The sequence below is a fragment of the Cydia fagiglandana genome, chromosome 18 (genome assembly GCF_963556715.1).
Source record: "Cydia fagiglandana chromosome 18, ilCydFagi1.1, whole genome shotgun sequence".
NCBI lineage: Eukaryota > Metazoa > Arthropoda > Insecta > Lepidoptera > Tortricidae > Cydia > Cydia fagiglandana.
The window spans coordinates 17,227,391-17,243,751 of record NC_085949.1 but is presented as its reverse complement, the minus strand read 5'-3'; the positions used below and the strand labels follow the sequence as shown (position 1 = coordinate 17,243,751).

Sequence of the window (16,361 nt, the reverse complement as noted above, 5' to 3'; positions counted from 1 at the left end):
CCTATTTGCTGAATAAATGTTGATGTTGATGATGTTGATGTTGAAGTATAATTGCTTGCGCACACTACATGCGCACAGCATACTACTTATGAAGAGACAGAATATTAGAGTTAGACCAAGCTAAGTTGGCAGCGAATTGGATAGCCCAGACCAAGCCCAGACTATGCAAGTGTTATTTTTAAACGTCCTAATTTCATAGAAGTAGCTTGGGATGACTCTATATTCCTTATTACGGAAGTAGCCCGCACCTTTACTCATTAAATGCTTGGTGTTCAAGAACTCGCAAGTGACTGGCGCATCGAGTTTGACTATGCTCCAGCTTCATGCTCCCTGTGCAAATATCCCATTGAGGCGTTTTTAACGAGGATTATTCTACTAGAATCCAAACGCAAATCAGATGAATCAGAAAAAAAAAGTTTGTTGTTCTGTCAAAAGTGTCAAGCACACGTGTTAGGTTATAAATTATTATTTTCGATAAAATCCATATAAAGACAAATAAATATTGTTTCCAAGTGTTACTTCATAATAAAATGGGCACCGACGAAGCCAAACTAAAGGATTTTAAGCTAAAACCGATGAAGTGTGAGCTGAATTTCCTCAGCAAATCGGACGGCTCTGCTATTTTGTCTCAAGGTAAAAAATCATTCAAATGAATGACTAAATTCAGTATTTCTTATAGTAAATGTGAAGCTTGATTTCTGTTTTATATTTTAGGTAGTACAGTAGCGTTGACTAGCGTCAATGGACCTCTGGAAGTTAAGATGTCTAGTCAGAGTATAGAGAAGACTACATTGGAAGTTCTCTTTAGTCCTAAAGGCGGGAAACCATCTGTAAAAGACAGGTAACTTCCATAATATGCTCTGCAATTTATTGGATTCTTTCAATTTGATATTACATAGTAGGGTATAATCTGAACAAAATCAAATTTGCTCCAATCTCTTATAAAACTTAGCTAATTCTTAAAAGCCTATAAAATTTAGTCTCTTTCTAACAAGCAGAAATTTCAAAATGACGGATAGGGACAAATAAATTAGATTTCTTTCATATGACATGTTCCAAAAATTTAAATATTTAAGTATTCTAAATACTGTTTTTGCTTTTAGGTACAAAGAGAATGTGATCCGTCAAACATGTGAGGAGGCTATCCTGAGCAGCCTGTACCCTCGCACCGGCATCACTGTCACAGTTCAAGAGCTGGAGGACTATGGAGGGGTGAGAATAATTCACTCTTTGTCTTTAGATTATGGCCGTGAATTTTGACAATCCTAAATAGCCGAAGGGGATAGTATATACCATACATAAGAAACGCACAACATGATTCGTCTCTGAATCACTGTCAAACTTTGGTTATGTTGGATTTTTTTTTCTGTACGGTAGTACTATTACTTATTTTGTGGTGTAGTACCGCTTACCACGCTTACCGCGAACCACACGTGTTGCCTCTCTGTCGCACTTGTAAATTCGTTCGTAAATGTGGCAGGAAGGCAACACGTCGAATGTGGTTCACGGTAAGCCCTCTGGTCTTAAATTAGCATTTATCGGCTGCACTAACACCGTGGTCTGTTACATCAGGCAGAACAACATGTTGATCTCTCTGCAAATGGTTACATCACCTGTGTGTTGTGCCATGCGTATTTTATTGCTGAACTGATGGTTAAGCACACATTATTAAATCTGTGTGTTTTAATCCTGAGATTTTTGCAGAGATTGGCCTAAATGAATAATCCTAATTCATTTTGCTCACAGCTCCTGTCAACCTGTGTGAACTCCGTCTGCCTAGCCCTAATAAACTCCGGCGTGGCGATGCGGCACGTTTTCGCAGCAGTGCTGTGTTGTGTCGACGAGCGCGGAGACATCCTACTTGAACCTGAGGCTGACCAGCTGGATGCTGCGAGAGCCGTGTTGAGCTTTGTCTTTGATGAGCGAGACAAGAGTCTTGTTACAGGTAATGTTATTAGTTTATTTAGTTTTGGGGCATATCAGAAAACAGTCATCATCATCATATCAGCCCTGTATCGCCCACTGCTGAGTATAGGCCTCTCTTCTAGCATGCCACTTATCCCGGTCCTGAACTAATCTCATCCAGAAGTGACCCGCAGTACTCCAGGTGTCGTCCACCCAACGAGCCAACATACGCTATTTGGCATATGGCGCATAGCTAAGAAGCCGATATTTGGCATGGTAATGATTGATAACACAGCTTTAAATTCAACAGTATATAATCAGATATCCGCAAGGCATTAAGGTAGCTGCCATAAGTGTCACGTCCCCGCAAAGTAGACCTTTTTGAGGAATGCCCCTTTTGCTTTAACTTAGGGTGGTATTTCACCTGTCCAATTTCTTTGGCCATTGCGTCTCACTCTCTCATTAAGCAAAATGTGAGATGCAATACACATTGGACAAAGATATTGGATAGGTGGAATACCACCCTTACCTTTAACCAGGCTTATCTCAGTGGCTGGAAATGGGAATCGTAGACTTTTCTTACTTCCTAGTTCCGCCGCTCGCCGCTAGATGGCGCTGAAACCAAAACTGACTATCCTATTATTTCAGGATTCACCGAGGGCAATTTCAGCGAAGACACGTACAGAGAGGCCATGGAGCGGTGTCGGTCCGCCAGCCACCTAGTGTTCGCCTTCTATAGGGATATTGTTAGTAAATACTCTAAAGTTATTGGGTGATAGATGTTAGGAATGGACGTGGTTGTAAATACCCTGTTAGAGTCCGTCTAAAGCTAACTTTGTATAAACTTGGCGAACCAAAATGTGAAAGCGCTGTCATACACGTAAAATTTTGATGAAAATAATATATGACGGTTATACTAGTGATGCCGCCACACTTTTTCGTTGCAGATATAGCTTATAGACAATAGACAGACTCTAGATGTAGAATAAGATGTAACATTGTTGCCAATAAGACAATTACCGTTTGGAACGGTAGCAGGAAGTTTGCATACCTACCACCGCTGCCATGCGCTTGTTTGATACCATCGTGGTCTGAACTGAAGGTATACGTTTTATTCATCATGAAAATTGGTACAATGAAGGTCAAAAATATCAAATCAAATATTTCTAATCTTATTGTCAGATGCGTAAGCATTTTATAAAATTTTGTCCCTTTGGCAATTAAACGGAATTACCTTATAAATTACCTACTCAATAATTGGCTTTTTGAAATATCAAATCTTGGAGGATATAACCAAACGCAGTAGCCATCACTAACAGGGTGCCCCTCGAAACTCTATGACCAATGGTCATACACATTGTATGGATTGACGTTTAACTGACATGGCTATTTTTACGTTACGTATACATTTGACGTGCCCCACCCCCGCAAAAATCGGCAGACTGGTTTGTATAGAAAATTACAGACAAGGCCATTTGATTATATCCTCCAAGTATCAAATCAACACTAAAGTCAACTTTGCCTTAAAATAAGGCTGAAGGGCTCCATCATTTGAGGGGAGCCGACATTTGTAATAGTCAAAGAGCTATATTCTAAGAAAAAATTGTGCCTCCTAATTTTGCAGCTGAAATAGATGGCGGTGTACTGCGCTATACCTATACCTAGGTTTTGGGGTCACTGGATTGACAAACATCAAATATTATTAACAACTAAGTTACCGTGAAAATTCATTTGCATGAAACAATGTTTGCCATATTTCACGCCTGAAACACAGGGAATCCTAGTTCAGGCACATGTAAACCATTTTTAAGTCTTTGTTTTATATGAATGTAACCATGAAATACGTGTTTCTTTTTAAATAAATTATGTTTACGTTTTTACCGTATAATGTACAGCGCCATCTACACCAGCTGTCGAATTCGCAGCATGAAATTTTCTTTGGTTTTACGTACCTTGACCTCTACTTTGTTTACATTATAAATATTTTTTATGAGTAATTCCTACCTTTAAATGTAAAAAACAATGAACAAACAAGCGTTTTATTTCCCCATAATTGTCCCTAAAATGTACAACCAATTACAGTGACGTATTTGATAGGCATCACGCGGGATCCGTAGCGCAGGGACGCAAAAATAATAGAATGTAGCTCTTTGTGTCGCCGCTACCGAATATGCAGACACGCGAGGCGGGCACACCGGGAGCAAAAATATTGGTGAAGCTATTGATGTGCCGTCGAAAAGTTCCCACAATTGCGAAACTTCTACATGAAAAATGTTTGGAAATTTCTTATGTTACTTGTATTGTAATCGAAATTTTCCATTTCCAGAGTGAATGTTTCCTTCATTTCATGTGGGATTTTATTCAAATTTCCGAGAAATTTTCTAACTTTTTGGAAACTTTCCGAAAGTTATACTTGTGTATAGGTGAAGCCAGGGGTATTTCACTCAAACTGTTCGAGCGTACTCGGCTCAGGGGGTTATTATTATTACATCTATTCGGTCGTCGGACACTTTCTGCTGAGAAAGACAGAGAAACGTGGGTATTTGTTAGAGGCAGCCACTGGCAGGCTTTGCCACCGAGGTGCTAACAAATAAGATGGAAAATTTTGATATGTGGGAAAATTCGTTTTCGCTGAGTTTAAGTTTCCCACACTCACGATAAATGCCTGAAATATGTTCCCCGTTTCGAGAAGGGTTATGGTTATTATTCAGTAATTTTTTGTGTTGTCTGTAGCGTAGAACTACCTACTGATGAGCCGATTTCGATGATTGAGATGTCAATCCATTCGAGATTATAGGAAGAATATTATATAGGTATTATATTATTATTAATTATATATTATTTTATTAAAGGAAAAATAGTTGCTCGGTTTTAAAATAAAACTAAGTGAATGAGTAAAATAAAACTAACGATTCATCATTGATACAAATAAATCGGAAAAATTCCCTACTATAAGATTTTCACTTTATTTGATTTGAGTGAAAGTGACAGTGGTCCCTGTACGCCACCTACCGCCCGACATTTGCAAAAAAAACCAAGATGGCGGATCGACGCGATCTCGAATGCAAATGGCGCTCAAACGTGCCGCCGCACATTTAAATGTCACCGGCCGGCATTGTGCCTAAATAGCCGGTCCCTTTAATAAGTATACATACATGAATAATATTAGAGAACCGAAGTTTGTATGTTTTTTTTGACGCTGTAGTCTGTAGTTGCAGCTTGACTTTATTTGAATACTTTCGTTTTATTTACATCCTTTCGTTTTTCAGTCTTTTAATAAAATTCACCAATCATCATTCTCCTGTTGTTGTCGTGGCATTTTACTAGCTTTCATTTCACGGCCTGATTTGGGAGCAAGTGGTTCCAAATTTCTTGGAAAAGTTACTTAGCGGACCCCATAGGCACTTAATAATTAATTAAAAATTCTGTGTAAAATCTTTATTCCATATAAATAAATATTACGCATAATAACAATAATACGATCTAGATGCCTCGACACTAAGAATAAGACAAGTTGTGTTAGGTCAATAACTTGGCCCATAACCTGCGTACGAACTTCTAATCTGCAAAATAAAAGATGGCCGCCGCGGGGGGCGCTTTTAATTGTAGCAGGCCGGTACATCAGGGCCTCTGGCCTGTGTGGTCGGCAGGACAAGAAGACTTGGGTTCTGTGCCAAGTGTTAAAAATATTTTCGATAAAGTTTACTTACACTTCCGAAGACATAATTTTCGCTCGTGTTTTAACAATACTCAAAATTAGTAGGTAGGTATAATTTTTAGTATTGGTAAGTGAGGTCATTTAAAAATAGTAGGTACTTACTTTAAAATAGTGGAGTAAATAATGTAGGTATTAAAAAAAAATTGTAATTATGGCTGTGTTAAAAATGAAGAATTGTGACACTAGAAAAAGCAGGGCTTCAACCATTTAGTTGTGATACTTTATTTTACGCACCATGTCAGTTTTGAATGATTCACGGTTAGTTTCACTGACTTATATCGACCGGGACATGTAACTGCAAACGTGCATGGCATGAAATATCGGGAGTTAGGAAACAATACAAAAGGTAATCATGGTTGATATCCCGATCGATATAAGTTTACAGCACCATGCTCATGTTATGGCTCCTCTACACGATGGGCCAACGCCGGCCACTCCAAGGGACGCATTTATGATATTCCTATCTCATTCTACCGCATGGCTGCGTCCCTTGGAGTGGCCGGCGCTGGCCCATCGTGTAGAGGAGCCATTACGGGTACTCCTCTGCTGACGCTACATTTCATGCACCATGTTATTACCTGTAGTAATAGTAGCGTGCTTTACGATTGTCGCGTGTGCGGTAGCGGCGCCCGAGGGTACTGACAACGAACTTTACTGTCTATTAATGGAAATGGACCTTATGTCTTAGCAGTAAAGTTCACTATTGTCAGTGCATGATGGTACCATCGACGATACAGTTCACTGATCCCTTCTGAACCTTATAACAACGACTTAAAGTCTATTAATAGACACTTTTTCGTGTCTTCGGCTGTAGGTACATGGTAGGTAACCGTGTACGACAAGATTCGCCGTGGGCTGATATTAAGTATGCGAAAGCAACGGGAGTCCTTGCACGACTGTTGCTTTGATGGCTAGCTCGATCACTTGTCTATAGAAGTCTGTCTAAGGCCCGAAATATACTCTTCAAATATGTATAATGTGCCATAAGATACCAAAGTTGTTTACAACTTGTGCCTTTTGAGTCTCCTGCTACGCTCAATATTCTAAATAGAAATCACTCCCTACGCTCGTCAGTAGCAAAAACGAACTTTACCCACTTATTCTACTGTAGTAATAATAAATGAACATGCCAGTTTCCACGAATTTCTTATTTTTATCTCGGTAGGATCAGAATCCTACCATAGCTCGTAGTATAGCAGGCTACGTGTGCAAGCAGCAGAAGTGGCTAAAGCAGGCGAGGTGTAGGGCGTGTTCAGATAATTTTGACCCCTGGGGGTCGGCGGGGATAAGGTCTCATTCAGCCATCAGTTCCTTCTGCTGCTAACTGTGCTGACTAAGTATGCGATATATCCTCGATTCCATATAAAACTTAATTATAAGTCCTTGGATTCCAATTTCATGGCTCCGCTCCCCACTATTTATTAAAATCGCGACTTTATCGTCAGAAGCGTTGATTTAGAGATCAGCCTGATGCCGTGGGAATGTCGCCGATGCAAATTCCGCGCGCGGATGAATGTCAGCCATCTTGTATGGAAGGTAGAGATGAGGAAAACAATCTTCATGTATTAAAAAGTGTCCCTCAAAAACATTAAATAGGCCGCGCCGCGGCGCCACTGTGCATCGTGAACCAATTATTGACGGTCTTTTAGCCTTGTCGGTAGTGACCCCGCTTATGAAGCAGGAGGTCCCGGGTTCGAATCCCGATAAGAGTATTTATTAGCTTTTTATTATTTGTATTTGTAGGTATTTAATACCAATATATAAATTAATATTGATATACATATGTAAGTTGAAAAAGATAGAGAACAGAAATTGTGATGACCAGCATCACTGGAGGAGGCCTTCACCCTCACAGGAGGGGTTGTTGCAGAATAAATTACAAGAAAAAAATATAATTACTTACTACTTATTACATAACCAAGCATAATAGAACATTGATTTGAGGAATATTAAATATTATTGTAATACTAAACCTAATGTAAATTTAAGTTTATAATATTGTGTTTGTTTTACCGGCGAGAAATAAAAGGCTCTTTTTTGTTTTTCGTTTTTAATATTAATATATGTAAAAGTAAAATATAAAAAACACTTACAAAACAAAAAAAAAAAACACCCGAACACATTTTTATATATGTATATAATGTAGTGGCGGATTTGCAGTCTTTGCCGCCCTAGGCCCCAGGCCCTGTAGCCGCCCCTTTCTCAGCACCCATCATATTGACTACATTTTGAGTTATTTCTTGTTAACATCAGCGAATGTTTTGTCACAATTTGCCTGCATCTGACCCTTGTTCCAGTCTCTAGGTGTTGGTCGAGACTCTTCGCTATGAGACCGTCCGCTGAGACGACTATCGCAACAATGATCGTCGAGTCAACATCCCACATGGCGGTAATCTCGTATATAAAGTATTACTTACCTAAGTATCACTAGTGAGATTGAGTTGGAAATCAAAACCTGAGTGTGCGCGCTGCGCGGTAGTTTTCAGCGAATGCGAGTTCTTAGTTCGGGGCGAACTATTAGTAATTAAGACAATAACTTGGCATTTTTCCTATTCATTTTAGTTTTGGTTTTGGCTGCGGCGTAACGTTTATTTTTATATTTTGCCAGAAAGTGGGCTCGCATAACCACGTACATATCGATAACATTTTTTAATATATGTTTGAAATGGTCGACACATCCAACTTTTATCAATGCTCCTTTTAGTCATTCTTGCGTAATTTCACTGATCGTCTCCATATTGGTTAAAGCTTTGCTTATTACTCTTAACATACATTTCTCTATCATTTTGGTCAGATTGAATAGATCGTCACTAGCATAAATTAACCCGCCGTATAAATCCATTTTATCGATTACGTCGTTTCTCACTAACAGTTTTCCCTCATTAGGACTCATTTGTATGAGTTTTAAACAATTATTGCATTTTACGATTTTTCGCAATTTGCGGACGATGTACCCAGCAATGTAAGACTGAACCGCGTCACTGGTTTACAGCCTCGTTGTAATCATGGTCTTCATAACCATGAATCAATGGTTACCAGATCCTTCGCTCCTAGTAAGTTCTTCAGCAAATCCTTGCCGGAAACATTACAACCGGGCGTATTAGGGAAAAACGAGACGCCAATCGGTAAACTTGTGCAAACATTTTGGGATCAGGGTGATCGTTTCCTCCACACGAATATCTCAAGACGGAAAAAAATCCGAGACGACTATCGCAACAATGATCGTCGAGTCAACATCCCACGTGGCGGTAATCTCGTATATAAAGTATTAGTAGGTATCACTAGTGAGATTGAGTTGGAAATCAAAACCTGAGTGTGCGCAGTAGTTTTCAGCGAATACGAGTTCTTAGTTCGGGGCGAACTACTAGTAATTAAGACAATAACTTGGCATTTTTCCTGTTCATTTTAGTTTTGGTTTTGGCTGCGTCGTAACGTTTATTTTCATATTTTGCCAGAAAGTGGGCTCGCATAACTACGTACATATCGATAACTTTTTTTGATACTTGTTTGGAATGGTCGGCACATCCAACTTTTATCAATGTTTCTTTTTGTAATTCTTGCGTAATTTCACTGATCGTCTCCATATTGGTTAAAGCTTTGCTTATTGCTCTTAACACACATTTCTCTATAATTTTGGTCAGATTGAATAGATCGTCACTAGCATAAATTAACCCGCCGTATAAATCCATTTTATCGATTACGTCGTTTCTCATTAACATTTTTCCCTCATTGGGACTCATTTGTATGAGTTTCAAACAATTATTGCATTTTACGATTTTTCGCAATTTGCGGACGATGTACCCAGCAATGTAAGACTGCACCGCGTCACTGGTGACAGCCTCGTTGTAGTCATGGTCTTCATAACCATCAATCAATGGTTCACCATTATCTAGTATATGGTCGAGGCTTTCCAGCCACGCTTGCTTAGCCTCGTTTGAACCAGTTACCATATCCTTTGCTCCTAGTAAGTTCTTCAGCAAATCTTTGCCGGAAACGTTACAACCTTTCGGAGGGCGTATTAGGGAAAAACAAGACGCCAATCGGTAAACTTGTGCAAACATTTTGGGATCAGGGTGATCGTTTCCTCCACACGAATATCTCATGACGGAGAAAAATCTCTGAAAACAAGTCAAAATTATTATTCAATAAAAAAATATAGGACCTCGGGTCTCAAACTATCTCCATAATTTTATCTAAATTGGTTCAGCGGTTTAAGCGTAAAGATGTAACAGACACACTTTTGCATTTATAATAGTACTAATATTTGTATGGCTATGTTCGTTTTTTTAGCATTAGAAAGAAGGTAAGCGATAAAAAACGTCCACAGCCCAAAGTTACGCCTCATTTCAAAAGAATTAAACCCAAAAACACCAGGCAGAAATATATTGATGGGTACATTAAGTATATGGACTAGGTAGGAACTGTATCCAAAAAAAATATGTGCCACCTGTCATGCTTAACGGAGCTCTCTTAGACAGAGTACAGAGTTTCAAGTACCTAGGGCATATTGTTACTGCGGACCTCAAGGATGATGTGGATATGGAGCGGGAGCGGAGGGCGTTGTGCGTAAGGGCGAACATCTTGGCTCGCAGGTTTGCTCGTTGTAGTAGTGACGTGAAGATAACGCTTTTCAAAGCGTACTGCACGTCGCTGTACACGTGTGGCCTGTGGGCGGACTACACGCAAAGAGCGTACAACGCGCTCCGCGTCCAGTACAATAACGCATTCAGGGCGGTGTTGGGGCTGCCCCGCTATTGTAGCGCTTCGGGCATGTTCGCGGGGGCCCACACGGCCTGTTTCCACGCCAACATGCGCGTGCGCGCAGCTGCGCTGGTGCGGCGCGTGCGGGCCAGCGCCAACACTGTCCTGGCGATGATCGCAGATCGGCTTGACTGTCCTTATATTGTGCACTGTTGCATCAGGCATGTAAGGACAGGTGTAGGTTAGTTTTGTATGTATTGTTGTGTTTTTGTGTATATATTGTATATCATTATTCTTTAATGTGATTTGTAAATTTTTAAATTTTATTGTTAATTTTAGTAGATTATATTTAAATGTAATGTTATTAATGTTGTGTAATCAAAATGCAAATAATGTAAAAATATGAGTATAATTAGCTTGAATTAATGAATTTTAATTTATTTTTTATTTTTAAAAAGGCTTTCTGGACTTTCTCCAAAAGTAAGGCAGCATACATGATGCAGATTCCATACAAGCAGATTCATATTCATTGGATTACATAATTAGTAATTATTAATTACCTCCAACGGATCTTGAGATAGGGTTGCTGTCATCAAATACTTGTAATCACATGCAACATTCAGCATATCCAAAATTTCAAGTGTTGCCCGTAAAGTTACTTTTAATCCAGTTAACGTGCTCCTTGACACAGGTATTTTTTTTTCGAGCTTTTCCCAGTCTGCAAGGAATTCTAAAAATTCCTGGATTGCCTGAAAAAAGTATTTCTTCATTAAGTAAACAAGCTTCAAAGCTATACAATGAAATATTAAGAGGAAAGGGGACGGCCGCTTCTCTACACAAAAGTATAGTCAGTAGTAGACATTTACAGATATTAGTAAGGAGCAAAAAATATATTCCATACAAATTTTTAAATGTTCCTAATTTTTATATTAAACTAAAAATTACAGTATAGGCTGTATAGGTGCCAAGGGATATATTCAGGTTGCGAGGCGGCGGCGGTTCCGGCATATTAACATTAACACATAATATTCACTACCAGCAACGCATAATTATATTAATTCTAATTATAATCGGCATAAAATATTCTTCACTATAAGAGGTATCTACTAACAAAAATACATTAAAAGGTTGGCTACTTCTGGTTTAAGGCACCGTCCGGCCGGCCTTTCTTTATGACGGTCTTCCCTTAAATGTTATATTGAGTAGACGGACTTAGCTGATAGACGGTCTTCTCCGCATTGACCTTAATTTTAATCGCCAACTATTTCTTACCTTTCTTCGTCTGCAATTTTCATTCACGTACAGAGCATCTCTTGGTATACGCGAAGACATAGCTTGTATCAAATTGAATACAAGATCAATAAATATTTGTGTTGCAGTTGAATCCTTCAATTCCTCGCAATAGGGTTGATAGTGAGCCATGGCGACCGAAATTTCGTGACCAAACACCTGTTTTTATAAGATTAATAATATTAGTTTTGATGAGCCGAAAGTCCTACGAAATAAATCCGGACAATCAATGAAAATTATTGATTTATAAATTCCTTTGGCAATGCTATAATTCGCCTACAAAATTATTATATAATAGTAACGTTCTGGCATCCTCTGTAGGCTGTCAACAAGGCGACCCGCTCGGCCCGGCAATTTTTAGCCTCGCTATACATCCTTTAATTAAGGAACTAAATTCTAAATTGAACATATGTTATTTAGATGACGGGACCCTCGGCGGCGAAGCGACTTCCGTCCTCGAGGATTTAAAAAAAATTAACATAGACCTGAAAGAAATTGGCCTCTCACTAAATTTTTCAAAGTGCGAACTTTTTATTACAGATTCCTGTCCCCGGACAAGGACAATACAATCAACCTTTTTAGACAACTCGCCCCTGGCATCAAAATTGTAAACAAAGAATCGCTTCACCTCCTTGGCTGCCCCGTCCTAGACCAATCCTTTGAAAATTTCGTTGACTCAAAAATTCAAAATTTTACAGCGACATCACACCGCCTGGCCAAAATTAATCTACATTCAGCCTATTCCATCAAAAAAGCATTGTCTTTTCGTTCCAAAATTCACGTATATTCTTCGCGGAACCCATCTTTGGAAACACCCCAATTTGGTCTCAAAATTAGATACATTGGTCGTTGAAACACTCACATCCATCTTTAACATCTCTTTTGACGAAAGGTCTTGGACCCAGGCTAGCCTACCCATTAGGTTTGGCGGTCTGGGCATCCGCAAAATTTCTTGTGTATCCTTACCTGCGTTCTTGTCCTCGGTGCATGGTGCTCAAAGCCTTATAGGAAAAATACTAGGTCCTTCTATTGGATCTATGGAGGCCGCGCACTGCTCCGAGGCCAAGAACGTCTGGTCTATAACCTGTCCCAACACAGACCTGCCTGAAAACCCCTGCTCGCACTTAATAGAGGCTTCTGTTGACCAGAGGGCTGGCCACTATTTCGCCCAGCGTATTAGCATCGCTATACAGCGGGGAAATACGGCCAGCCTTCTGGGCACCTTGCCCGTTGACGGCGATCTGGGGCAAATTTTTTACCTATAGTTTTTGTAAGTTTTATTATGTTTGTTAATTTTATTTCCATGAAAATTATTGATTATATTTATAGGTACATACTTCAGTTGCAAGAGGAACATTCATTACTTGAAAACCTTTCGGTTTCAAATGCGCTGGTGTTAACTTGTAAGCGATTTTTAAGTTAGGCTGACGATAATTCTCTTCCTCTAATACCGCTTCCCAATGTCTTTTTTTCACAGTTCCGTAAGGGGTCTGAAAAAAGAATATTACATTAGTTTGACTTCGTATTATCATTTTATACAAGGCGAAATTGTTATCACTGACCAAACTCTGAGGGTTGAATATATATATGTATATTCACCCCTCAGAGTTTGGTCAGATATAATTAATTACACCTTGTATATTTTTAAAATTATCATTACTCATGCATTACTCTTAATTAACCTTGAACTCTTGTAGCTTATCATCCAAAGTAGATGTTCGAAAACATTTCACTAAATGATTAAAATCTGAAATCATCCATAACCGTCGTGAGCAGTTACAAGGGTGTTCACAGCTAACAGTGTCTTCATTTACACCGAATATTTTCCATACTCCTCGGTTCCAAGGTGCACCGTCCATCACAACAGCATCAACACAAATTCCGCTGTTTTCCATTAAAACAATACACTCTAAAACTATGTGAATAGTATTGGCTTGGAGTTCATGTTCGGGAATGGGAATAAACTGATGCTCAATCGTGGGCACAGCTTCTTCCTTAAGCGTTTTTCTTTGTGTAGGAATATATTTGAGCTCTCCTTTAATAGTTAACTTTTCGTACATATTTATATTTTCTTCTTTAAAATGAAGATGGCAAATATAATCATTTCCTTTTAATGCAATTCCTAACGACTTTTTCCAACTTTCTAACCGTGCCGGAGTCTGAGAATTAATAGAAAAATGAAGAATTGTTGAAGTGAAATTGTGAATTTTATAAGAAAAATATAAAAATCACAATATAATATTTTATTAAATAACTAGCGACCGGCTTCGCACTATAGTTCGTTTTTTTTAGCATTAGAAATTAGGTAAACAATCTTGATGTGTCTTTTAATTGAAAAACACATTTTAAAAATAAGTTACGGCAAATATGTAACAATTATGAATCTAATACGATCATTTATATTCTTCTGCTTTCATCAGTAATAGTTTTTGAATTTTAAAAAGCGTTTTTCAATTAAAAGACATGTCAAAATCGCTTACCTTCTTGCAAGTTCTTTCTAATGCTAAAAAAAACGAACTATAGTCAACAAATTATATACGTAAACCTTCCTCAAGAATCACTCTATTGATACATGAAAATCGAACTGAAACCGTCCAGTAGTTTGTTTATCGCAAAGATACATTCAAACCCACGAACAGACAGTCGCGGCGGGGGACTTTGTTTTATAAGGTGTAGTGAAAATTACATACTTACCGTTGGTTGGAAAAAAGATACGGATTTCGTAACATTTTTCTGTTTTTTCCTCTTACGCCCACTTTGGCAACTGTTTACGATGCAAACTTTTCCCATTTTTACTATAGAAAATATATCCTATAGCGGTGGATTTGCCCTAAAGCCCCACATTCACACTCCTACCTTGTAGGCCGCCTCGTAGTCCACGTCGTTGGGTAGGATTGTGTATGGGGGTTGCGGACTACGAGTCGTCCTACCGTTTAGCCGTTTGTAGGACGGCTCGTAGTCCGCAACCCCCATACACAATCCTACCCAACGAGGCGGACTACGAGGCGGCCTACAAGGTAGGAGTGTGAATGTGGGGCTTAAGGCCTGGTAAGCCCAGGCCCGAGGTGGCTAGATAACAGAGGTGGCAGTCTATATGATGCGTACTGAGACAGGGGCGGCTAGTTTTACTGCACAAGGAAATCCTAAATTAAATAAATCACTTTATGAAAATTTTTAATAAAATTTCAAAAAACTGACAGCGCACTTCACTCAGTCAATAAGGTCTAAATTCATGTTAGTTCCCGGTGCTACCTACTAGCGCCACCGGAGAGATTTCGAACTATTCTTTATACTGACAGCTGGACACTTTTACAACCGTCTTATCATAAAAGATAGCTCTCCTTTACTTCTACACTCCATACATCTTGGTTTTCCTTTTGTCAAACTTCCCTTGATTTATTATTTGAAAAACAACCTTAAACTTAGGTAATAAGGTTTGTATTCGTAAAACATGCGTCCATAAGCTTTTATGAAATTGGTGAGTTTAGGTTGCGTTCAGTGATTTACGTATTTGGGATTGTATTAGTTAAAATCGTTTGTGATGCGCACGGAAGAAAGAAAGAACTTCTTTGTTTTGTGGTGATGCGTGAATTCGGTGAAGTGCGTAAAATTTTTGATTCATAAATCGAGATAAAGGAAGAGAGAGGAGAGATACTTATATGTTGTTTTATAATTAGGTTGCCTTTTGGTGCGACTGCAATGGATATAACTTTTATCTGGATATACTTTAGATGGCGAATCACAACACAATAGACAAAAAATCAAGAAATTGTGAGAGTCAGGATGGCGGGTGTACCTCAACAAATGGAGCTGCGGTATACGTCAGGAGTCGTGCTAGCAATGTGCCAAATGTGCGCCAAAATTGGAGCAATGTGCTCTTTAAACAAAGATATTTAAAAAATAAATCGGTTAAAGAGTAAATAATATTATGTAAAAGGTTGTGAACACTCTCTATTTAAGGATTTTTTTAACGGACACTTTTCATACACGTATAGTGTTCTCCTTGCTCTATGCCTCTACCCCCCATAAACCGAATATTCAGTTATCTCCAAAGACCAAGAAAAGTCTGCAGTCACTTTCCTTGGTCTAACTCTATGCGATGATTGCTATGGGACTATTCCCATTTACTTCTTAGGTACTATAAGCAGTACTATGTTGTAATTGTAAATGCAGACGAAGTTGCCGGTAGAAGCTAGTACGCAATAATACATTGTACCTGCGTACATTGTAGGTATTTAATCAGGCGCACAGCGGGAGGCGCCCGCGCAGCCCGGTGGGCCTAATGCCGCGCTGATGTTACTCATGCACTAAAAATAACCTTACCTCAGGTAAAGTCAAAGAGTAGTATCACTACACCTTATAAAACAAGGCCCTCGCCGCGGCTGTCTGTTTGTGTGTTTGTTCGCGATAAACCCAAAAAGTACTGAACAGATTTTCAAGCGGTTTTCACCTAGAGTCAGACCAAGAATAGTCTGCAGCGGATTTGATAGCCCACGCAGTGAAAGTGTTATTTTAAACGTCAAACTTCTATGAAATTATGACGTATAAATGACACTTGCACTGCGTGGGCCTAAGGCGTGGGCTATGAAATCCGCTGCAGATTTTTTATGGTCTGACTCTATCAATAGAGCGTTTCTTGAAAAAGGCAAAAAAAAAATCACGTTTATTGTATGGGAGCCCCACTTAAATATTTATTTTATTCTGTTTTTAGTATTTGTTGTTATACTTAATAGCGGCAGCAGAAATA

The 16,361-nt window shown here is 38.9% G+C and overlaps 1 protein-coding gene across 1 annotated transcript; it reads left to right on the top strand.

Annotated features, from left to right (window-relative positions):
* The first annotated feature begins 437 nt into the window (after nt 1–437).
* Nucleotides 438–3,908, top strand: LOC134673075 (exosome complex component RRP46). Its single transcript, XM_063531014.1, has 5 exons — nt 438–633; nt 715–841; nt 1,104–1,212; nt 1,747–1,945; nt 2,554–3,908. The coding sequence occupies exons 1-5, from the start codon at nt 531–533 to the stop codon at nt 2,679–2,681; spliced, it is 666 nt and encodes a 221-aa protein (XP_063387084.1). The 5' UTR covers nt 438–530; the 3' UTR covers nt 2,682–3,908.
* Nucleotides 3,909–16,361: the final 12,453 nt, after the last annotated feature.